Here is a 25,337-nt window from a genome sequence, read left to right as displayed (position 1 = left end):
AGGTGGTGGATAATCATAACCTTCCACCGTGCCGAACGTCTATGTTTCTCATACTTTTGCTAATCATTCCACATTGTCTATAATATTTGGATCAGTTTGGTTTAGGACTTGAGCTTTCTTTAAGCCTTTTGGAGATTTATTATTGAGTTGACTGCAGGGTTACTCATTCTATTACGATGTGTTGTTGTTATACTTGGACTGATATAAATCCAGGTCCCTTTCGATAATGTTGATGCGTCTTTTGTGAAAAGATTTTTCGTTAAGACCACTTACTGAACTTTATTTTTGAGATATATCTCGTTCCAATAGCTTACAAAATATCAGTTAGCTGAAAAATTCGTATTTTCTAGTATGAGCTGGAACCAGTAGAATTGAATCCATGTTTTGTTATTTTTTCTTGAGATATTTTTACTTTTCCGAACGAAGAAAGCGAAAAAATCATTCAATTATCGTTCGGACGGAGTTCAGAATGCACCAACCCTCGATAATCGAAGAAAACTGTCAACATAACCTTGATTTTTAACCTGCTTTGACACGATATTCGGCCGATTGATCGTGTGCTCAGTCATAAGCATTGATCCAAGACCCATCGCCAGTAATAATACGTTAAATGACATTGACAGTCGTTAACGCGACGCGGTGCTTTCGTCCAATCGTGATTTCACTTTTCTTAGGACCATGATATTCAAAATGGTATTCACTGATCCTTCCGATACTCCAATGAGGCCAATAAGATCTTTGACTGTTAGTCGTCAGATTCTCAAGCACCAACTCCTTTATCTTATTGACATCTTGATCATCAGTTGATGTTGAAAGCCGTCCTGGATGGGGTTCATCGTCAACGAGCCTTTTGAACAATTTGTACCAATCAAAATCACTTTCTTGCGACAAACAATAATCAATGAAGGCCTTTTTCAATATTCTGAACTATGCTATATGTGAAGAATGAATTGAATAACTTCTCAAACTGTTTACACATCTATCGCATTCTTCGGATATGCCTCCCCGTCTTTTTTTTCTGCTCTCGGATTCAGAAATCTTTGAAAACCCTTATAAAATGGCATGAATACATAAGACTCACAGATCTCCCGTATAGTCCGAATTTACCCCAAGTAACTTTTTCCTGTTATTAGACCTCACACTAATGAAAGCTGGAAATAAATCGACCAGTCTGAGATCTATTTTGAAACAAAAGACCTATCGTCCTTAAAGTTTATGTCAGCAAAATAGGAGCTAAGGTTAATGCATAAACTTGGGATGCGTCGAGTTAAAGATCTCATTTTAATTCATAAGCAGAAATAAAAGTGCATTGCTTTCATTCTTTTTTGCAACTTCAAAAAAAGAATCCTATTTTTCAAACTGTACATACTTAATATTTTATTTGTTTGTCTAACCAACAGCCACACTCTGCTATTGCGATGAGTTCTGTGATCGCGATCGTTCCGCCGATTGCTGTCCCGATTACCATTCATTCTGCTTAGGCGCACCGCGTCCGATAATGCGCTGCTACCACAACGGCATCTACTTCAGCAAATACAATACCACAACGGATAACTGTAATGAGTGTCGTTGCCTGGACGGTGGACGCGTAGAGTGTGATCGCGATCTCTGTCTAACCGATGACAATTTAGTGAACAACGTGAACTCGATACGTCAGTTAGGCTGGTCGGCACGGAAATATGGCGAATGGTGGGGACGTAAATACGCGGACGGTCTGACATTACGTCTGGGCACAATGGAACCTACATTCCGCGTCAAAGCGATGACACGTTTAAGCAACAAGGCGAGCGCTTTGCCACGTCAATTCAATGCCGTGGATCGTTGGAGCAAATATGTGAGCGATGTGCCAGATCAAGGTGGGTCAATAAGTTGCTAACGAATATGAGTTTTTTTATTTATTAGTAAAATTTCATCTTTTATGACTTTTGCAGGCTGGTGCGGCTCGTCTTGGGTGCTTTCTACAACATCGGTTGCTTCGGATCGCTTCGCCATACAATCGCAGGGTAAAGAAGTTGTGCAGCTATCGCCACAGAATATTTTGTCGTGCACACGCAGACAACAGGGTTGCAACGGTGGTCATTTGGATGCCGCCTGGCGTTTCCTGCATAAACAGGGGTATGCGCTGGGTCTTTATGAAATATAAAATGATAATACTTAAAATAATTATTTTTTTACAGTGTCTTGTCAGAGGAATGCTACCCATACACCGCACGCCGTGACGTCTGCAAAATAACTCACGGTTCCCGTCGTCTGTTGAGCGCGTACGGCTGTCGCCCTGCAACACGCACCGATCGCGATGAGTTCTACACAGTCGGCCCGGCATACTCGCTGAACAACGAAACCGATATTATGGCCGAAATCTTCCATTCGGGTCCCGTGCAGGCGACCATGCGCATTTATCGCGATTTCTTCGCCTATTCGGGTGGCGTCTACCGACATACCGCGGCCAGTCGCAGCAGTCCGACTGGTTTCCACTCGGTAAAATTGGTCGGCTGGGGTGAGGAGCATGATGGCGTCAAGTATTGGGTAAGTGTTCTGGCAGTAAACTCAAAATAACTGTATTGTAACTTGTTTTGAAATTACTCTCGTTACTCTCTCGTCAGATCGCCGCCAACTCGTGGGGTCCCTGGTGGGGTGAACATGGTTACTTCCGCATTGCGCGCGGCAACAATGAATGCGGCATTGAGGAGTATGTCCTCGCCGCTTGGCCCAATGTTTACAACTACTTCAAAACCACTTGAAGCGTATGAGAGTGAGCCGCAAAGCGTGGTCGTGTGAGAAATTGCTAACAAAGAAATAATAATCTCGTGAACTTTTCCAATTACATTTTAATATCTAATTAAACACTAAAAATTATGCAAGTTTAAAGCCCAAGCAAAATTTTTTATATAATCTATTTTTTTATAAACTATATTAAAAGCAAACAAACATATTTAGAATCGGAAGTGAAAATTAGGTTTTGTTTGGTTGCAGAACTTTAGTCGCTCACTGTAGAATTAAGAAGCAAACTCTAATGGTATTCAAAACTTTTCTAGCTCTAAGTAAATTTAGCAACTGCAACTGTTTTTGTGATTGAAAATATATTTTATATATATTTTTAAACCTTTGTGCCTTATATAGTAAAAAGCGAAAATTTTATTTTTTGCTTTTTCTTTTAATTTTATTTTTGAGAGCTCGCTTCACACATTTTTATATGTTCAATTTTTAGCTTCGACTGTTCGTATATATTTTTGTTTAAGTAATTTAAATATTTTTTGTTTATGTAAAAAATTAAATTTTATTTGTTTGCATTTTTTTTTTGTAGTTTTTGTAATTTTAATATATGTATGTACTATATATCTTTTTATACAAGAATACATATAAAATTTGTTTTACATTTTTTTTTACTTTTTGTATTTAATGTTTTTTAATATTTTTACATTTTAATTTATTTTTATTCTTAGAGATCGGAATTTTTTTAAATTTTTTTTTCATTTTCTATTTTTTATTTTTTTTTTTATTTTATTTTTTTTTTCTTTTACTTCAACTTTTTTATTTTTTATCTTCTGTATTTTTATTTTTATTTTTTTTTTTTCTAATTATTAAATTTCTCTTTAATATTTATTTATAATTAAACTGCCCGGTAACTTTTTGAGACCAAAAATCTACGCAAACGAACACTGCATAAATGAATAAAAAACACCAAACACCAATTGTCAAAAAAGTGGTCAACGTCCACTGCCAATAACTGCGTAATCTTTATGTATGTATGTAGTTTTAAAGCACTTAGCAATTGTTTAATTATAATTACATATTGCATTAAGTATTTTTTATTATTTTTTCAAAAATTTACTGCTTAGCAACTTTTGGGAAATTATTGTAATTTTAATTATAATGATTTATTTAATAATTTTGCAATTAATTAATATTTAAGTTAATTTTAATTTTTAATTTTAAACGCCACACTATACTTTAATAAAAATGCATATATGTGTATATTTTCAAATATTTGTGTATTTCGTATAAAATAGTGTGTACAAAGGTACTCATTGTAAATGCAAGCCAATGTATTAATAAAATAATAAAAAGAAATCGACGAGTATTTAATATAAATAAAGAACTCACTTGATAAGAAAATTTCGGAGCTTTACTTTATTTTTTGGTGATTTTGAGTTAATTGGTTTAATAGAAGAGCAACCACTGGAAAATTCAAGGCAAGATTTTTATATAAATTATTCAAAAATTAATATTTTTTCAGAGTTCGAATAGATAAGAATACAGGAATAAGCATGATCCATTTCGAGATCGAACAGTAGTTTTTTCACACTAGATGTGACCCTTAACAAAAATAATCATAAAAATAAATATATTTTTATATTAATAAAATATTTTTGTTATTAATAATATATTTTTATTAGCAATAATAATTTTTTTCGCATTAATAGCAAAGCAATTTAATAAAAAAAATATATTTTTAATATTTACTTAAATTAAAATGGTTTTATGAAAACGAAGAAAAATTATTTTTAGCTTTTCCACTATTTTCTATTTAATAACTAAAACATTTATTGTTCATATAAAATTTTGATATTTTTAAACCATGCTAACAAAACTAAATTGCCATACAGAAGTTATAAAATTATTATTTCTCTTAAAAATTTCTATTTATACCAAATTTAAAATGAATCAGCATATTAATTTTCCACAGTGTACTTGCGCACACGAAATTCAAAAATTTGTCTGCAACCGCAAGGCTCACAAAACACCAAGCGAACAGCATGCACGAGTAAGCAACAGCAACAAGAATCCAAGTGCCATGTGCTGCTATGCACACAAACACTGCTGTCACTTGTATGAACGCTTGAGCGGCTTGTGAGCAGTGACGCCATAAGCTGTGCTCTGATTGGTGTACAGCTGAGTGTAGTTGCACAGGTGCATGAGAGGCAATATTTGTGTAAGTGAATGAGTGGGTGTAAGAAGTAAGAAAAATTTGGCAGCTTGCATGTGCATGTTGCGCGCCTGGTGTTTTGTGAAGTTAACATGAAAGCGCTAAATTTTTCACACGGCTACAGTGAGGGCGATTAAATTGCGCACCATTTGCGTGAAAAGTTTAGGAAAAGTGTTTAAGTAAATTTAACGTGATTTTCGTATTGTTTGTAATAATTTTATTTATTAATTATTAAAAATTTCAACAACCGAAAAAATTATATAAAAAAATTGTAAATAAAAAAAATTAAATTAAAAAAAAAATTAAATAAAAAATGTAATTAAAGAAATTTAATAAAACAAAATTAATAAAAAAAATTAATTCAAATTTTAAGAAAATTGCGTTTACTTACCAATTTGATACCAGACAAGCGGAGAAAATTCAAACAAATACATTTTTTTCTAAAACTTTTTTATCTCAATATTTATTTTTCCATTACTAAGAATTTATCATAATCAGCAAATATCTCTTTTTAACACTAATTTCAGTGTATCTACTTTATATATATCTCTTTTTTTTTGTTTTTTAGTTTTTTTAAGTCATATTGACATAATGGGTAGTTGGTGCGCGCTTTCAGCACGCTTGCTAACCAAAAAGTATTGTTGCTCTGCTTTTGCATAACATTTATCGCATTTTGTCCAGTATTCTTATTTTGTATGTCCATTGCTTGCGTTTTTTCAATAGTATTAATACTAATTAAAACATAATGATTTCAAGAATTTTGTTTTTCTGCTTTTTAAACAAAACATAGCCTAGGCTTGTGGCGTTGAAAAGATAATAAGCAATGTCGGATATGAAACAGACAGATGTTTATAGAAATTGAAAATAAATGGGCGTCATTTTAACGATAATCAAGACAGCAACATAACAGTTTATCAATACAATAATTATAATAGTAGTATTAATAATAATAAAAATAGTCTTCCAATAAGTTTACAATAAATGGAATTTGATTCAATTTGATATGGGAAACAACCAGCTGCAGCTGCAATATTTTCATACAACGAGATTAATGTTAATTGATCATAATAATATCTTGCTTTCAGGACTCTTTGTAGAGTGTATAAAACTTTGTATAATAAGCAGCAAAAGTAGACAGATTAATTAAACAAATTACACAAAAAAAGTTATATTTAGTCTAACCGGGGTTTACGTATTGTTCGAGAGGTGCGTGTGGGCTGGTGCTTCATATTTTATATGTATGTATATACGTAATTGATACTTTCACTCAATCTTTATGAATATGCGTATAAAGATAATTCAAATTAAAATATGTATAGTGCGAACGCAAGCTGTACAACAACACAAAGCGCTTTAAGTAATTTTAAAAGTAAATGATTTTCACTAATTGATGGATATGCCAGCAAATGAAACCTCCAAACCGGCATCGTTCGACTCCAAGCGACTCTTAATATGCGCTAAGGTATTCTTGTAATGCATTTCGATTTGTTTCGTCTCCTCAGTGGGCTCCAGATTCGGTAGATCTTCATTGATTTTAGCGATGAGCTGTAGAAAAAATCGATAAGCAAGTGTAATATCAAGTAAACATGCTTATTTCATATACTTTACGCACCTGATTCAACATTGCCACGGTGATTAGTGAATTGCCACGCTCAAAGTAGAAGAGATAGTGATTTAGCAATTCGACATATAGCTGCACTTGTACGCCAACGTCCAAGCACTGAAAAATTGCACACAATTAAATGATGTTTTCTATACAAAAATGCAGTTTTTATGGCTTTTACTCACATGCGCAATTATGCGTGCGCCCTTCTTCAAGCACTCGAGCGTGCGCTTCTCATCACGCATTTCGCTAGCGTTTTTCCTGCAAAGCAAATGAAAGTAATTTAGTACCAAGCATATTTATTTGTTGTTTTAACTTCATTTTTGCACTTACTTGCCACTCCAGAAGAGTGCGGCGCACGCCACCACACCGCGGCACTGATCGGGCTTCTTCAGCAATTTGGAAGCGGCCAGCGCACAATTCGTGCGTAACGGCTCGGCATTCTCCTCGCTGAAACATGACATTTGCTCAAATGTGGACATGATTAACATGATGGCGGCCAGCTGCGCTTTCGAATCGGATATTTCATCTTCGTAGAGGGAGAATGCTTGCGTCATGAACTCATAAGCCACTGTCTCGTGATTCGAATAGCCGATTTCATCGATAACCAGCGCACCTTGCAGGTACAAGCGCAAAGCTAAATCAGCCATATCGGCTTTTGCTATCGCCGCAATTGTGCTGTGGCAGTATTGTAGTATCTTCTGACATTTCTTATCCCAATTTTCATCCTCTTCCGAAATAGCACGATATTTGTAGGCCAATTGGTAGGCGGCGAAGATCAGTGGCGGTAGCACGTGTTTAATACGTTGTGAGCCACCGGCACCCAGATGCTTGCGTGCCGTTTGTAGGATTTTGTATTGCATGTCGGGCTCATCGGCCTTCATGTAGTGTATGAAACTGTGCGCAAAAACAGTAATGGGTTACAATTTATATGCTTGAAATAATAAATATCGAAAATTTACCGTGCAACAATGCCTTGCTCTTCGCCGAATTCCTCAGGATCGACATTATTACCGTTGGCAGGTGGAGACACGGGTTTACCATCCGGTCCCAAAGGCGCTTCTTCATCTTTAATCAGCGGCGCGATTATAGTCAGTACATGTTCAGCTTGTTCAGCTGTGGGTATAAGCGTTTCAAACTCGAGTATATTCATAACCAAATAGAGTGCCAATGACTTTCGTGAAATATAGTCGAACTTATCTAACAAGGGTGTGAAATTCTTCAGTTGTATAACAGTCAATGCGTTGTTGTAGAAATCGATGCAAATGCGTAGGAGGCGCGACAACTCTTGATTCACCGAGAGAAAATGTGAAATACTGCAAGTTTGGAAAAAAATATTAAAATTAGCAAGAATATGTATGTATATGTATATATATATAATATATATATATATACGCATATATAAATATGAAATTTCTTAATAAATGCAACTAACTTGTTCATTTCAAGGCTTTCCAAAATTTGTGTGGTAGTGCCGAGCACTTTATCCACATAATCAATGCGTTCTGGATAGACTTTCTGCGCCAAACTCAGCAATGCAATCTGCAGAGATATCGTATCCTCCAGCGGCATGTCGATGCGCTTCTGAAAAAAAGTGCACAAAAGGTTTAACAATTCCTTATGTAGTATAGATATAGAGAAACTAAATGCATACCTGCACAATGTTTGCCACTTGAATGCTGAACACTTCGAATAACTCCACCTCGGCTGGTATAATAGACTCGATATCTGTGCCGCTGGTCTGTAAAGGAAATTAAAAAAACTTAATGTACATTCATTTTTCTCAATAATGTGCACAAACAAACCTTGCCACTTCTCTGGTTGTACGCAGCCAAGCGATCAATTAATGATATTATAATATTTTTAACATTCACACCAGTTTCCAACTGTGCGCATGATTTCAGGAACGGATCTAACGTTTGCAGATGAAATTCATCGGGGAACACTTGTATAATACACTCCATGAGGTACTCTTGCGCAATGGCGTCACGACAACTGACAACTTGCTCCAAAATACCAGGTAATATGGAACGTTGATAGTGTGCCAATGTGGCAGATTCCAGTTGTGATAGACGTACCAAATTGGTGCCCACTAATATCTTTAGCTCTTCACGTTCCTTCTCACGTCGCGACTTTTCGCTGGAGTGCCCCTGATGTTGCATACGCACCCACAATTTATTCATCTCTGCAAAATTGGTCAAAACGAATTCGATGGCATCTAATATATTGCCTTCGTGTTCATTTTCAGCCATCAACACATCTGGCAGTATATTGCGTGTGCATTGCAACAGATAGTTACGCAAGAATAGACCACGTAAAGGATGTTGCACACCACGACACATTTCCACCAAATCTTTGAGTATGCTGCGTTTTAACGTTGAATCCTTTTTGATGTACACAATACCAACGGTTATGAGCAGATATAGACGCGGCACAATCGTATGAGAGTACTGCACAAGTTCGTAGAAATCTGTCTCCTTATTGCTCTTCTCGCTCAAATACAATTCCAAGTGACAGAGCTCATCTGTGATGGCCATATCTAGGGTAGCAATGGATAACATTATTTTTATTTTTAAATACAATTTACATTTAGTAACATTTTTTGTAGTAAGTGCACGGCATACTCACATAACTCGTAGTAGCTCTTCGGCGATAGCATTGATGTGCGCAATTCGCTTAACATTGTGCTGGCACATTTGAGTGCATCCAAAATGCGATCCTTGTCCAAGAAGTGATTCATTTGAAATGCCTGCTTTCGCGCTGTGCCAATAGCTTCAGCTAGCAGCTTCTCTTGATCGTCTAAACCACTCGGCATGGTCTGGAAGGTTGTATTTATTTATGGGAAATATTAAATAGTGTGCGTATTAATATGAGCGACAGAATGTAAATGCAGGTATAAAGACGCAAGTCGCGTTGCCATATTCTACAACATTGTTTAGCGTAGTTGCATTCTTATTTCAATTATGATTTGCGTCTTGATATCAATTGAACAAGAGTCAACAACGAACGAAAGAGCCCCACATACATTTACATATATATATATGTAAATACATACATAAATACGTATGCATATCGCATAAATTTATTTTTAATAAAGACGCGCTACATATAAACACACACACACAAGTATAAGTTCCTAAATAGCAAATGTTGATATGGACCCGGAGTCCATATGTAGAAGCGCAATTTGACAACGGCGACGAATAGAACGGCAACACCAATTAGTACAAATGTAAAAAAATGCACAAGCACAAATTTACTTGTGAATTTCTTTCCATACCCACAATAAATACAAATACAATAAATGAATGAATAAATGTACGTATGTATGTATTACCCAACATTTAAATGTACACAAAATTTACAAACATATAAAAGTTAAATAACAAGACGCCAATGATAAGCACGCTTATTGCGGTTAAAGTGGTGGGATCTGAGGAAAATAATACTCAAATTTATTAAAATAATTTTTGAAAAGAAAAAGAGTCATAGTTTTTATAGAAACAAGTGAGTTAAAAGTAAATTTTAATAGAAAATGAGAATAGAAATGAAATTTAGTATTATTAATATATATGGCTGCATTGACTTGGGGGCGGTGAATACAAATGTATGGTAGCATTTTCGTTGTATTTGGAAACTGGATTCTTTTTAATGAATATTTGAAAGAATTCGCATTTTGTAGGGGGTGTGTATCAATTTTATAGAAAGTAGTAAATAAAAGAAACGAATAAAAAATAATGTGGAACAATGAATAAAAACTTAAATAAGAACATTGGTTGTATTCAAAGCATTGATAGAGAATCTTTTCCGTATTTATGGTAAATGTAGTATATCTGCCCAATTATATGGCAATGTAAATTAATTGAAGGGTTATGAAACACGTAAAAATGTATATAATTTATACTGAGAGATTTTGTTTACGCAGCAGCATGTAAGAAATCCACTGTAATCGGTAAAAGCCAAGATAAGGCAATGCATTTAATTTGACACTCATCAACGGCTCTTAAGTCAGTACATTATTCAGCATAACGATATCCCAAACAATAAACCAGAGGAACACAAACACAAAATTATTGCAAACATAAACCCACTGCTGAGTTGTACAAAGATGAAATTACTTCTTCAGCGCACAAGGCAACATATACAAAACCCACAAGACAGTTATATTATGAAACATATAAGTAAAGGTTTGTATTGCGGATGAGAAGGTGTTAGGAGTATGGTAGGGGTTTGCTGAAAGTGGGTGTATACGAGTTAGCCAATAAGTGTTGCTACTTTTGCAGTTTACTTTATAAGATATATGTATGTGTGCTTTTGCATTTGTATCATTTACCATGCGGCGTTCGCCACTGCGGCCACTGACGCCACCACCGCCACTTGGGCTGTAAGAAGTTGAATTCCATGGATACATGCCGACCGCCGTTGTGCCAGTTGTGGTCGTAAAATTGTCTTACTGGATATGTGTGTTTATGGGATATTTAGTTTGTGAATGCAACGTTTTCCGTTATATGTGATAATTCGCAAATGTGTTGAAGAATTGTAAACTTTTGAGGAGAAAACATATAATGCTTTTGTATTTAGGGTCAATTTAGATTGGTCTTTCTAAATAGATTTAGCTAAAACGTTCTAATCAGTACTCTACATGTATGTATGTACGAAAAATCTTATTAAGTGCAGGTGGGTGTTGGTTAACACCTTTTAGAAATGCTTTAACAATACTTTCGGCACTTCGTTTAATGCATTCACACCGCACATTTATACACTTTTCTTTAGTTTTTACTTTTTAAGCAAAGGCAACTTCCGTATCACTGCCTTTTTCATAACATTTTAATTGCCTCAACCTCCGCCGCCTTTCAATTGGAAGCGAAGCTGCTTACGGCCAACGCTGCTCACTTACCATAATATATTCGCCTCCGTGTGTGTTTATGAAATGTTGAAGCGTATAGCCTTATTAATATTGCCTATTTAAAAGTTTTAAACACTTGATTGTAATTTATTTAACTATTTATAATTAATTACAAAATTTTCTGCAGCACCAATGAATTTTTCCTTTCCGATTTTCACTAGCTTTGACATTTCACTTTGCTGACGAATGTTTTGTTGTTTTTACAGTAATTCGTGTTGTCAATGTACAGAAGGCGTAAAATGTCAAATTGACGATAACAGAGTTGCTTTTATGGTAAACAAATTGTAGTTTTTAACATTTTATTTTAAATGTTGCTTTATTTAACGCAGGTTTGAGTATTTGACAGACTTCATTATTATTTAGTTTATGTTCTTTTAAGTTGATTTGACATTTTATTACTTAGTGGTGCTGTCGTAGCTCTATCTAGCTGTATACAGAGAACGTATAATATATATATTATATGTATATTCCTGCTTATGAGAACTTCAGCGCGACATCTAGGAGTGATTTCTACCACTTTTTTCAATTACCGTTCAAGTACTCTACGTGTGGTAATTTTTGAATTACCACATTAATTTTGTAGAAAATAGTTTATTTTTTTTTTGTTGAATAATATTATATATATAAAAGTTTTACTTACCATAATCCTCCTTTATTTATTAAAACTATCTTGCTCTTAATTTTTGAAGTTTATTTTCACGATTTTACTTAGAAAAAATAATGTGGTTATGGATTTTTATTTTCAATTAAATTTAAATAATAAATACATTGATATACATAAGTATGTATTCATTTAACAATTTACATTTCATTTCTTTGCTTCTAGTTCTAACCAATCAAACTAGCTATATATTCTCAGTAAGAATCGCAAAAATATGTATGCTACAGTTTTCAGTTTACCGTTATAAATTACTTCCATTTTTTTGTGCTACAATACCTTCAATACTCGAAATATCTTTGCGCTTCACTCAATTTGCTAAACATTTAACTTCTTACATTTTCATTCTGTACAAATAATGCGAGTCTGTTATGTATTTAAATACCTTTATATATTTAGTAAACACCGTTAGTTGAAAAATGTTTTGTTTCTGGAACGACAATTATACATACGTATGTATTTCTGTGTAAATATAAATTTTATTTTCTTAACTTTTTTTTACTAAATTTATATATGTATGTATGTATATGAATGTAAATACTTATGCGTTTTATTATGCATGAAAAAATGTGAAATCATTCCACTTTACTTTTATTTTATTTGCTCGATTACGATTTAATTGGACACACACAAATACAAAAAACGTCGAGTTGTTCTAATTTTTTTCTTTTAATATTTTTAATTAATGTTCTACTCTTTGTGAAGAGCGTATATATTCCTCTAACGAATCGATTATGCAATTTGCGTGGCACAGGATCGGTAAATCGCAATAGTTTTTTCAATTTCAAATTTCAGCATGATTCAAGTCGTTTGTGTTGCGCAATTCGGAGTTTCAGTGCCGACCTGACATAATCGATTGTTTAATATTTTAATTCCATTGTGCAGCATATTTGATTTTATTCAAGTTTTGTTTTTTATTTTGTATTTTATATTTTTTGTTTTTGTAAATTAAGTTTATCACTCACTAATGTATAATGTTAATAAAGTGGTTTGCTAGTTACGTCCAACATCGTGGGCCAGGGCTAATATGGGTACAAAAATGTGCAATTCAATTACCGTTAGTCGAATTTATATATTATTATTTTTTATTACGGTACATTTACTTATTATGCGAAAACATTTAGAGCTTAACACCGGAATTATTAAAATAATTTTTGATTTTTCCATTTAAATTACTATTTTTTCTTCTGTTTTTTTGAGTAAACAAGTTTTTAATTAAATACGTATAAAATATTTGCTATTTATTTAATTTTTTTTTAATTAATGTCAATGTTTGTGTATGTATTTGCGTATATATGTGTGGTTAATCGATTATACGTTTTATTAAAGTTTAATACCAATTCTTGATTAACTTATTCGCTTTGTTACTAAATTTGGAATACTTAATTTTTTTGTAAATTTAATTTTAATGTAAACAGTAACTTATATTTTGTAAAGAAATATCGCCAACAAGAAACCATATTATCGTTTCATATGAAAAAATGTTTAATATTTTTTATTTATTTTTCATTTAATTTATATGACTTGCGCAACTTTTTAATTATTCCTTCTACCGATTTTGGAACTGCGTTTATAAATTCTTTCAATTTTAAAGCAATGTAATTAATTATAAATATAATTTATTCATATATATTTACATATGTGTGTATAAATAATATCTTCTGAAAATAAAATATATACAAAATAATTTAAATAATATCTATAAAAATGTTCGAAATTTCAAAGAAAAGAATTATTTTCATAAAATAATATATTAAAAATAATTATAAAATTAGATGATTAAATTTTCAAAATTGACTTCAGGTTTATATGTATAAAAAATCGTAAAAATAAAATACGAATAGTGATAACTGTAATAAATAAATAAATTATTTTCATATTTTTAAATTTTCAATGAAAATGAATCAAACAATACAAGATAATTAAAAAATTTCATTGAAAAAATATCAAACAATACAAAAATATTAAAAAAGTATTATCTCAATATGTTTATCATAAATTATTTCAATTTCAAAGTAATATTATTATTTAAGAATATATTTTATTTATTTATATTTGAATAAAATAATAAAATGAGTTGGCAGCAAAAATAATAAAATTAGAAATACTATCCTAAAGCTTAGCATAAAAATAATACTATTAAATGTAAAAATAATATTTAAAAAAAATAATAATGTTTTTCAGCAAATAATTATTAACCGACACCACTTTTGTATCCGTAAATTTGTCAATAAATAAATAAATAATTTTTCTACTTCTTATTTTCAATGAAAAATTGCCAAAAAATACAAAAATATTTGTTATAAATTTTTTTTTAAGGAATATTATTATAATATAAAATATATTTAGTAACAAGTTTAAATTATAAATAATTAATAATAAAATAATTTTTTAATATTAAATTAAGTAAAATGATATAATGAAATGAGCGAAAAAATAATTAAAAGTTATCAGTTTAATAGAAATAATTCTAAAAAATATAATATTAAATAATATAAAAATTATAGAACAAAATAAATAAATAAATAATGTTTAGTATTTAAATATATATTACTAAAAAAAATATAATATTAAATAATACTAACATTAGAAAAAAATAAATAAATAACTTTTATATTTAAAAATAACAAATATATACAACAAAACTATAATTAATTTTCTTTAAAAAAATATTAAATTAATTACACATTTTCAAGCTTTCAGCGAAAAAATTCTCAAAAAATACAAGAATATTGCCAGAAAATTAAATTTTTGAAATTCTTTCAATTCAAAATCAATTTTATTATTTAAAAATATATTTTTTTTAATGAAATTTTTTGTGAAAAATATTACATTAAAAAATTAGAAAATAGATAAAAAATAAAACAAAAATCTAACCACAGGTTTAAGAGAATTATTTCTAGAAAATATAAGGAAAATCTAAACGATTATGTAATTATTACATATTTTTAAAAGCAAACAAATTTTTAAAAAATAAATGCCAGAAAATTATATTTATATTTATAATTCATTCAATTTTATTATTTAAAAATATATTTTTTTAAATGCAATTTTTTTGTGAAAAATTATAAATTAAGAAAAATGTTAAATTAGATAAAAAATATTAAAAACTAATCACAAGTTTAACAGAAATATTTCTATTTACAATGCAATATTAATATTAAAACAAAATATAAAATAAATTTGTATTAAAAATTATGAAAAAACACAAAAGTATTAAAATGTATAATTGAAAAATAAACATTTTTAATTTTTTATGCTTTTCAATATTCTATGAAAGAAATATAATATTTATATGATTAAAATGAAAGCATTAAAAAAATTTAAGTTTTTAATTCTTATAATTTTAAAATTTCAGCGAAAAAATTCTCGAGAAATACAAGAATGTTGACACAAAAATATAATTGTTATATTTTTATTCCAAATTCTTTCAATTTAAAAAAAAAATATTATTTAAAAATATGTTTTTATAAAATATTAATTTTTTTTGTGAGAAATATTAATTTAAGAAAAATGATAAAATTAGATTACATAAAATAAAAAATTAAAAACTAACAACAAGTTTAACAGAAATATAAAAATAGGAAATTATAATATTAGTTTTATAACAAAAGAAAGAAATAAATAATGAATTTATGTCTAAAAATTATGAAAAAATACAGAAATATTAAAAAATTATATTTTCAAAAAAAAAATATTTTTATATTTTTCAATACTTTAGAAATAAATATAATTTTAAATGTTAATATTAATTATTTAAAATCTAAAGCATTTCTATTATTTAAAAAAAGCATTATTATTATTAAAAATATATATATAAATATTTTTTTTTCTGAAAAATATTAAATTTAGTAAAATGATAAGAGTAGATGCCCAAAAAAATTAAAAAGAAATCAAAAATTTAACAGGAACGTTTATACCAAAATATAGAATTAATTTTCGAACAAAATTTAAATAAATAAATAATAAATTTATGTTTAAAAATAAGGAAGAAATAGAAAAATATTATAAAATTATAATTTTCATAAAAAAGTTTTAATTTTTATATATTTGAATATTTTATGAAAGATATATAACATTTATATGTTTAATATAAATAATAGAAAAATAAGCATTTTTGTTATTAAAAGTATAGATAAATATTTTTTTTAATTCTAAATTTATTAAACTGATTAGATTAGAAGTCGAAAAAAAATTTAAAATTAACTAAAACTTTAGCACAAAAAATATATATATATAATATTACTACAAAAAATATAATAGTAAGCAAAGTAGTATTAAGTTTTTTATATAATACAAATAATAATTCTACAAAAAAAATATAATAATAAATAAATAATTAATTTTTATTTGTAGGTACTTTTAATTTTCTAATAAAAAATTATTAAAAAATGGAAAAATATTTAAAACATAATTTACAGAAAAAAATTAAGTCCTCATTCTTCTTTAGTAAACTTAAAAGCTTTGAAAAGCTTTCATCGCGCTTATTCTTTTATAATAAATATACATATATATCTTGCATATAAAATAACGGAATTTAATACTTAACTTAACTTGCTATGCAAATATATGTATTGCTTTTATTTTGCAATATTTTTTTTATTTAATTACAATATTTTTGTTTATATATTAACACCCTGTATCTTATGTGTATACCAAATTTCGGGCTTCGAACACATTTAATTTACAATTTAATATATATTACACATAAATATAGTGTATGTATGTAAGACCCTGCTGGAAAAAATTAAATTGCGAAAACTAAAAACAAAAATTAAATAAGAAATTTGCAGAAATTATTGAGATATAATATATAGTATTAAGGAGTTATATTTCGAATAAATATATATTTGAGAATATTCGAAAATTTATAAAAGAACATTTGAAATTGATTAAAAAAATTCGAAAATTTGAAATTGATTAAAATTTTATTTATTTATTTCTTAAATAAAACGCCCCTTCCAAAAAAAATATATATATATGAAAAAAAGTTGTATTTAACGCCTTAATGCACTCTATATTATTATGTCTCTATTTGTATCGAAATTTCTTTACAAAGAATTATAAATTTAAATTTTATCAAAAAAAACTATTTCAGTTTAATTTTCAAAAGCACCTGCAATAATTTCACTCAGTCATTTCAGCTTCATTACTTTATGATTTGGCATTTAAAATTCAAAAAAAAAAAAAAACATACATACATACTATATTAAAATCAAAAATAAGAAACAAAATTAATCCCATACATCCTTTTTGAAATTTTTCATTTGAGCATTAGTAAAATTTCCTGCAGGGTACAAACAAAGTCATGCTTAGCCGCGTGCTTCATAGGAAAGTAATTCATCACACTTATAATTATACTTCACAAGTATACAGTGCACTTCAAATTGTTTACCGTTTACAATAAAATGTCAATTCGAATTTAGTTAATAAACATTAAGTATTTATGGTAGTTATGTAAGTAATGCAGACTCTGTGGCAGCCTTGAAAAATGCATTTAATACTTGTTTTTAGCTTTTTCGCTTAATTAATAACACACAATACAAACATGAAGTATAATGAATTTGGAAAATTCACATTTTCTTTTCAATAATTAGGTTTCAATTAAAAAACTTATGTAAATATCGTATATGTATTTGTGCAGTAACTTTTGGATGACATCGATAGTTGTGAGAAAAATATACACGAGCGAGCACTCATTTGATGAGTACTTTTATTGAAATATATTTATATGTAAATATTATTGACATTTAAACTGACACTGAGTAATGAAGTGTGTAGGTTTGTATGTGTGTGTGTGTGTGTGCGATTTAAAAATTATTCAACTCTCTGTGCGCTGTTTGGACTAACCGAGTCACACGAGAATTTCATGATTTGAAGTATCGATTGCGTTCGTATTGCGAAGCTTACTGTGATGGAGCTGGCGTTTTCGGTTATGTCAAATGTTATCTTTATACTATGGGAAAATTGTATGGACCCTGTAGGTGAGTGTACGGACTTCATACGATTTTTATATGGAATGCCTGCAGTTTTGAAACACTGCAATAATGTTTGGGAGAAACGATAAATTTGAATTTTATGTAAAAATTGTTGTGGCACTTTTGCTAAATTTCAACATTTTGATTTGCATTTTATTTGAAGTAGAAGCTGTGGTTGCGTTGAAAACTAAATAAATAAAAAAAAAAAACAAAAAAATGTCAAAACAATTAAAAAATTAAAAATAAAAGTGTCAAACATAATAATATAATAAAAATAATTAAAAAGAAGGTATTACACCCTCAAGGTCAAAATTGAACCGAACTGCTTCACATAAACTGCGCGTGCAAATCGAGTCGATAAATATTTTTCTTGGTTTTTTACAACATTTTTTGAGTTTGCGTGAAGTTTGATCTCCATACATCTGAACGAGTCCGGTTAAAATTTGATCCTGAGGCATATTGAATGACATTAATAAAGGCAAAGACGATAGGCAAGGCTAGAAATAGTCTACTTATATGAAGAGAATATTGCTAATTATATCTGGATTGACCGGATATTAAACGCATTGCTTGAAATACAAACGTAGAGCAATGAAATCTTCCAAAATCTGACACTGGCGCCGCCAGTATTTCTGACCAGTGTTCTGTTATGTTCTGTGTTAATAGAGTGCAACGCATTTTTTTTAACAAACCTAGTAATTTTAGTAGATATCATGAGCTTCGATATATTATTGGTTTGATGCTCGAATTAAATTTTTTATTGGCTTGAGTCTCATGGAAAAATTCTGACAGTTTGGAAATATTTTTTCGTTTTTAAGAGCAATATAAAACTAATTTTGTGTTTAAAATAAAAATTTTGCTAAAGCAAAACAACAAATATTAGTTTTTGATCCAGGATCAGACAAAAAGTAAATATTTGTGTAAGTTAGGTTAGGTTAGTCTGGTAGGCCAATGGGACACGCGTAGACCAGTTTTGGGCCTTTGTTATACCAGATGGAGTTCAGTTACTGGGTCTACATATGAGGAGTAGTCATCCTTTTGGATTTCTGCGCTTGACGCAAAGTTTAATATACTTTGTGGCCTCACTGTCGATACCTTTTCAAGTGTACCATTCCGTGGGTACCCCAGATGATTACATCGTAGTTTTTTCAATGCGGAACAAGTACAAAAGAGATACTCGATTGTTGCCTTGGTTAATTGCTGCTAATTGAGAGCAATGTGCGCCAAATTCTGAAAACTCTGTCTTTGTTCTCAAGAAATCAATACTAACAAATATACATATATATAGATAATATTGTAGTTAAATTGAGAACAATTATCGGTCAAGTTTTCCGAGTATTTTTCAGGTAGAAGTCTTAGCCATAAGTCTGTGTATATATATAAACCACGTATAACCATACTTAGTGATAATAAAGCGGCAAGCAATCTCCTCCTATGAGTTCAAATCGCTACTAGTGCAGGAGTGTAGAGAACGGCTGAATAGCCCAGCGGAACGTAACCAAATGCACTTTATGAGGGTGCCCGGTTAGAAAGGTATAGCCGGGAACGAACTGGCTGATGATTTCTCCATCCGCAGCATCCACTAACGTAGTAGGACCTGAACCCTATTGGGTGGATCTGCATTCTATAGACGCAGGTCAAAGGTCCACGTTTCCAAAAGGGATCACATCACTTCTGGCACCCAGAAAAATATAACACTTTATCAATATATTGGAGCTCGGAAAGGCTCTGTGACTTAGGAGAGGGCACAATAGACCTAAGATCGCGGTACATTCCTCATTTATCAGTCAATCAGTATGTTGGGTCAAGATGGTTTCTTTTCTCATTCGTTTTATGAGGACAACCTGAATTTTCAAAGCCAATAAGTGTCTTATTTTGGCTTCACAAAAAATCACTGAATATGATTCCTCCGCCACGCTGATATATCAACCATCTAACCTAACCAAACATAAGCATTTTTTTCTTTCGATGAGATAAATTAATCTATAAAATTTTCATCGGCTCTATATGATATCCAATATAAAGTTAAATATAATTCATATTTAATACAATAAAAAAATGAATTATACTGCACTATATATAAAAAATATTTATAAAATATGCATAAGTTGAAAATCAGCAACGCAACCCAGTTTCACTTTAATGACGGTAAACTGCTCTATAAAACTATTGTGTTATAATAGCCATAAAATTTTTTTTTACTATTGAAAAATGGCACTACAAGCTACATGTTTTCCGTTGAGTAATTTACATATGATTACAAAAATGACACGTGTCTTAGTGTATGTAAGACATCTAAATAAACGGTACGAAATTCTAAAAAATGGTTTTCATTATAAATTCTGACGGATTTGATAATTTTCTAAATACTATTTTTATTTTTTTTTTTAGTTTTCATTATTAAAATGTTTAATTTTTCAATTGGTCTGTTAAATGTGACACACAAACCATTGCCAAACCAGCGCCAATTGCAATACGCTTCAAAGTCTTACTGTTAAAATGATTAGAAATAAAAACGACACTCAAAAAATCAACTAACTGAAGTATGTATAATGTTTCTAAACAAAATTAACTACAAAAAATATTTCCAAACAAAATTAACTACAACAAAAGGACTCTACTAAAAGTCTAAAAAATATAAATAAAAAATCAAAGTAACTTTCAAGTATTCAGTATATATTTTTTATATTAAAAACAGTTACAATCAACTTATGTACATACATATTTGCATGTAGTTAAATACTAAAATAATACATTTAAACAATCAGCAAACAAAACTACAAAAATCACAAACTAAAAATATAACATATAAATTACTTCGTGAATACAAATGTAAGTACCTACATAACTACGATTACTTATATTTTCTTCGTGTTTGTATGTATGCATATGTATATGTAAAGTGTGTAGTGTAAACACGTTATTAGTAATTACCTTTCTTCGATTACAATTCTCAATACTACTCGTGAAAAATACAGACATAATACAATAATTGCTGAAAAATTTACTTAATTTAATTACATAAGTATATAATTACTACTATTTACAAAAAAAAAACAATAAAAAAATTAAAAATGAAACATACGCTTACTTCTTTCATGATTTACTCGCACACGGCTTCCGTTAACTTTTTTCTCACACTTATCACTTAAATTCCTATAATTTGCAGTACTTTTGCTGGGTATGTATGTATGTGTGTCTAGCGACTGCTTGCAAAAATCTAAATATGTTTGTTTGTTTACTTTTGTTCAACAATTTTCAGTAATTTTTAGTTCTTCCGGCTCTTGACGCACGCACCCACTATTTTTCACTTTTATACATTTGAAAGACAACAACAACACATTCACGCAGCATTCACGCGCAGCGCGGTACGATTGAGCGGACGAATAGAACAGGCGCGTTGACTGCTTACAAAACATGCAGATTTTCGCAACTCTTCGACTTGGAGTCTCGCGCCCAGACACGTCCCAAGAGACCTTTCACCTTTAGGCTGGTCGATGTGCGGGAGCCACGGTATTTGCGGGGACTGTAAGGATAAGAAAATATTGTCATTATTGTTTTGGATAATTTTTGTGGAACTTTTGAAAGCTTGGTAGCGAAAGGTGGATATATATAAATTGGGCACTAAACACATTTTGAGTTTAGCTCATTTTATTCATAAAAAGTATGATAGTTAAGGGGTTACATGGATTTACGGGTTCTAAAAATCGATTTTAGAATATTGTCCTAAATTTTCAAGTTGAACCGAGAAATAGTTTCGGAGATACAACCTTGAGCACTTGTGCGCTCGAGGTTAGCTAGGCTAAGTGTGCCGTCTTTAAACGTGTTTTTCTCGAAACTATGTTTTTGAAGTCGGTTGGCAAGATTTTTCGAGAAATACTCAACCGACCTTCATAAAATTTTACACAGGTCCTTAAAATACAATTCTTAAAAACTTGGACAAAAGATTTTTTCGATTACAACTATTTAAAAAACAAAAATGTCGCAAAATTTTCACGGAAATTTTAATTTTGTTGTAAAAATTTCTACCCAAAATTCAATTTTCAGTTTTTTTCCTTCGCCCAAGTTCTAAGTTAAGGTTTTAACTAAAATTTTTTTTCACTATAGATGATTCCCTAAAAAGTTATCCTGTCACAATGACCGAGTTTAAAATATTTTTTTTTTCAAAAATTTCAGAATTTTGTGGCAATAAAAAATTCTAATAAAATATTTCATTTTTTATATGAGAAAAGAATGGTTCAAAAGGATATTTTTTTACCCGAGGAAACCTATGTAAATCCTTAAGAGTCAATAGAATACTCAGTCGAGAACTAAGAGATGTTCTAATAGCTGCAGCTAACCTAAAAAAAGCTAACAGTTGTATATTATAACATTCTAATAAGACCCTCTATACTAGTCTAAGCCGTTGTCAATTACTTTTGCTCCAACCACAAAAAAGTTTCAATATCTATTTATTATGGGAGGTTCATTTTATATCCACAAGGAAACATCGAAGGCTCTATAAAAATATACGTAAAGGGTCACTATGACGAGTTGGGTTGATTTAGCCAAGTCCGTTCGTTCTTCTGTATGTCTACTTCCAAACTAGTCCCTCGGTTTTTAGGATATTGATCTGAAAATCTGCACACGTCCTTTTCTCTCCAAGAAGCTGCTCATTTGTCGACAAAATCGAGTTCTCGTATGTGAAACTCTTTTATTTGACGAGTTATCTTCATCAAAATTGGCATGATTTATTTTCCAACGCAACACCACAATCTCCGCAGAAATTATTCAGATTGGAATACTATAGCATAAAGCTGTCATACAAACTGATTGATCAAATTCAAGTCGTTGCATGGAAAACTTTTTCTTTTGACGAGTTTTCTTCACTAAAATTGGCGCGAGTTATTGTCTAAGGTAATGTTATAATCTCCAAAGAAATGGTTTAGAGCGGATCATTATAGCATATAGCTGCCAAAAAACGATCGAAGCGATCAGAATCAAAACTTGTATTCAACTTTTTCATTTTAAGAGATATCTGCACGAAATTTGGCATAGAATTTTACCTAAGATAATCTACAATATCCGAAGAAGAATCTGAGATCGGACCACTAAGACATTTACATAGTTCTCATTATGAACTGAGCGATCAAAATCTAGTCTTCGTATGGAATTTTTTTTTCTTAAGAAGATTCTTAGTCAATATTTTTTCTTGTTTTTCATACATGTTTCTGCTTATCTAAACAACTCAAATCATATTATTTGAAGACACCTTACTTCTATAACTAATTATAACCAAAAAAATATTATAGAACCACCCTAATAAATATAATTTCACTACACAGATGCCACAGCATCACTTACTCACCTGCTTTGTGCACTGCCAGGCGGTGTATTCACATCGGAAATGACATTATTCATTGGTCCCAACGGAGTGTTGGGGTTAGTGCCACCGGTGAGACAGGCGCCACCGAGCGGTGAACAGGCGCGACGCTTCGACTTACGTATCGAACGTTTGCGGAACAGATCCCTGCAAAACAGAATACAAATGTGATGAATGTAAATCGGTGGATAATGTGTAAATAAAATTGTCTGAGCAGAGGGAGGGTCGTGCATAAGTAAGCAAACGAATGAGCTAAAGTGGAGAATTGAAATTTCCAAATGTAGCAAAGAGAAACAACAAAAGCGCCAACCGGCTGACATAGAACAAAGCAAAGTCAGGGTGATGGCAAAGCAGACAGCAAGTACGGCACGGTGTAGTATGTATGTTGTATATACATATGTGTGTGAATGTATGTAGTATGTATGTAGTATGCATGTATGTATGTATGTAGTATGTATATAGTATGTATGTATGTGTATGTATTGTAATTGTAAGCAGAAAAAAGTTATTTTTCCAGACGCGCGCTAAGCTGGGCCGCAATGCAATCCATTTAAGGGCGCAATCAATGAATTGCTCAAACATGGCGACCTCTGACATACGTTGCGCTGCTACTGAATTGGCTTAATTGCTTTCGTGCATATTTCCATTTGCTTATTTCCAATTTTCGTTGATTTCAAATTTCAGCTAATGCACACACACACGTACATGCATGAGTAACTAGTTAAAGTGAATTCATTTTTTGCCTTTCTTCTTTCTTTGCTGTTGCAATCACAGCACAGCACTTTGGCAATTACGCTTTTTTGCGCTTTTCATTAATTTTTCTCTTATTTTGCTTTTGCTTTTGTTGCCATCACCCTTGGCTTTGACAATGTAATTAAAATTGATTTGAACGCACGGTTGACTTTTTTCACTAAGGCCACATGTGTGAACACACACACACACACACACATACAGACCCACCCAGCTCATTGCCGCTCAAGTGCAGCATTTTCGTTTCAATTATGCCGCTTTCGCTGGCAACTCACCTTGATTTTTCCGGATTTTCCAATTTCAAACGTATCTGCGACAACAAGCCGACCAACAGCTCATCGACATTGTGATTAATGCCCACCGAGGTTTCGATGAATTTGCAATCATAGGCGGTGGCCATGGCTTTGCCCTCTGTAATTGTAAAAAAAGAAAACAACAAAAACATACTTGTATGAGAAATTGTAATTGCTAATGTGATAATGAATTCAACAAGAAATAAATACGTAATTGAGCAGGTTTCTTATTTTTAGTATTTTTTTATTTTTTCTTTACTTCTATTTTATTTTTATTTCTTTTATTTTTTGCTATCAATGTTTTTTTAGCGTTCTTGTTTTGGTTGCGCTCTCACTTGCAGCTAACAGGTGGACGCAAATGTTCGTTAAAAGTTTAAGAGTTCAATGCCGCGGCGCATGACGTCAAGCGTGCGTTGTAATAAATAATATTTTAATGGTCAAAATGAGTTATTTACTTTCGTTTTGTTATGCATTTATTGCTTTGCGTACGCGTAGTTGTATTTTTCAAGTTCCTCTTGATTGCCAAATTGCTTGATACCCGCTCGCGCTTGGTCAACAATAACTGCATTTTTGGCGGCAATAAGTGTTTTAATCATACGTGCTCCAGACGAGTTGGTTTTCATAGGCATTCGTCAGTGTCAAAGTCACAAAAAAAATTTTATTACTCAAATTTTATATTTATTAAGACGAATCTGGTACAATGGCATGTTATTGAATCAAAATAATAAAATTGTGAAGAGTTTATGTGGGAATGGATTCGTGAAGGTGGTGGCCTATATTATCATTTATTGAGTCTGAAAATATTATGGAACTGATATGTTTCGGGGCTTGGAATTTTTAAAGTTACAGTCTAAGGGTTT

General features: G+C 30.9%; 3 protein-coding genes across 9 annotated transcripts in view; 1 reads left to right on the top strand and 2 right to left on the bottom strand.

Annotated features, from left to right (window-relative positions):
• The window catches only part of LOC120772781 (tubulointerstitial nephritis antigen-like), a 64,186-nt gene extending 61,079 nt beyond the window's left edge, over positions 1–3,107 (top strand). For both annotated transcript variants that reach the window (XM_040101560.1, XM_040101559.1), the window contains exons 3-6: positions 1,401–1,856; positions 1,932–2,115; positions 2,178–2,526; positions 2,604–3,107. In XM_040101560.1, coding sequence (XP_039957494.1) covers positions 1,401–1,856; positions 1,932–2,115; positions 2,178–2,526; positions 2,604–2,741 — 1,127 coding nt within the window. In that variant the 3' untranslated portion in view covers positions 2,742–3,107. The remainder of the gene's footprint in view (positions 1–1,400; positions 1,857–1,931; positions 2,116–2,177; positions 2,527–2,603) is intronic.
• Positions 3,108–5,477: 2,370 nt separating this feature from the next.
• On the bottom strand, positions 5,478–11,611 carry LOC120771081 (vacuolar protein sorting-associated protein 35). 3 transcript variants are annotated; one of them, XM_040098903.1, is made up of 11 exons: positions 11,428–11,611; positions 10,864–11,074; positions 9,159–9,348; positions 8,336–9,069; positions 8,185–8,271; positions 7,966–8,114; positions 7,493–7,846; positions 6,864–7,427; positions 6,716–6,791; positions 6,540–6,647; positions 5,478–6,472 (listed from the first exon to the last, which is right to left on the bottom strand). In XM_040098903.1, exons 2-11 carry the CDS (start codon positions 10,939–10,941, stop codon positions 6,311–6,313), a joined length of 2,502 nt encoding a protein of 833 aa, XP_039954837.1. In that variant the 5' UTR covers positions 10,942–11,074; positions 11,428–11,611; the 3' UTR covers positions 5,478–6,310. The 3 variants fall into 3 exon arrangements, with proteins under 3 accessions (XP_039954837.1, XP_039954838.1, XP_039954839.1); XM_040098904.1 differs by having other exon boundaries at positions 7,966–8,111; XM_040098905.1 differs by lacking the exon at positions 10,864–11,074.
• Positions 11,612–20,843: 9,232 nt separating this feature from the next.
• LOC120771041 overlaps positions 20,844–25,337 on the bottom strand; it is a 239,612-nt gene continuing 235,118 nt past the window's right edge. For all 4 annotated transcript variants that reach the window (XM_040098836.1, XM_040098837.1, XM_040098838.1 and 1 more), the window contains 3 exons: positions 24,460–24,595; positions 23,420–23,581; positions 20,844–21,598 (listed from right to left, as the gene is read on the bottom strand). In XM_040098836.1, coding sequence (XP_039954770.1) covers positions 21,481–21,598; positions 23,420–23,581; positions 24,460–24,595 — 416 coding nt within the window. In that variant the 3' untranslated portion in view covers positions 20,844–21,480. The remainder of the gene's footprint in view (positions 21,599–23,419; positions 23,582–24,459; positions 24,596–25,337) is intronic.

This window comes from Bactrocera tryoni, chromosome 3 (genome assembly GCF_016617805.1).
Source record: "Bactrocera tryoni isolate S06 chromosome 3, CSIRO_BtryS06_freeze2, whole genome shotgun sequence".
Lineage (NCBI taxonomy): Eukaryota > Metazoa > Arthropoda > Insecta > Diptera > Tephritidae > Bactrocera > Bactrocera tryoni.
The sequence above is the reverse complement of the archived record's forward strand: the minus strand, read 5'-3'. Positions and strand labels throughout refer to the sequence as shown.

Bases quoted from the DNA above. Each gene is read 5' to 3' on its own strand.
- LOC120771081 (XM_040098903.1), bottom strand. From the start codon at position 10,941: ATGTATCCATGGAATTCAACTTCTTACAGCCCAAGTGGCGGTGGTGGC. The intron at 9,070-9,158 runs GTGAGTATGCCG...TTGCTACCCTAG, and splicing joins GAAGAGCTACTACGAGTTAT to ATATGGCCATCACAGATGAG. The intron at 8,115-8,184 runs GTATGCATTTAG...ACTTTTTTTCAG, and splicing joins AAGTGGCAAACATTGTGCAG to AAGCGCATCGACATGCCGCT.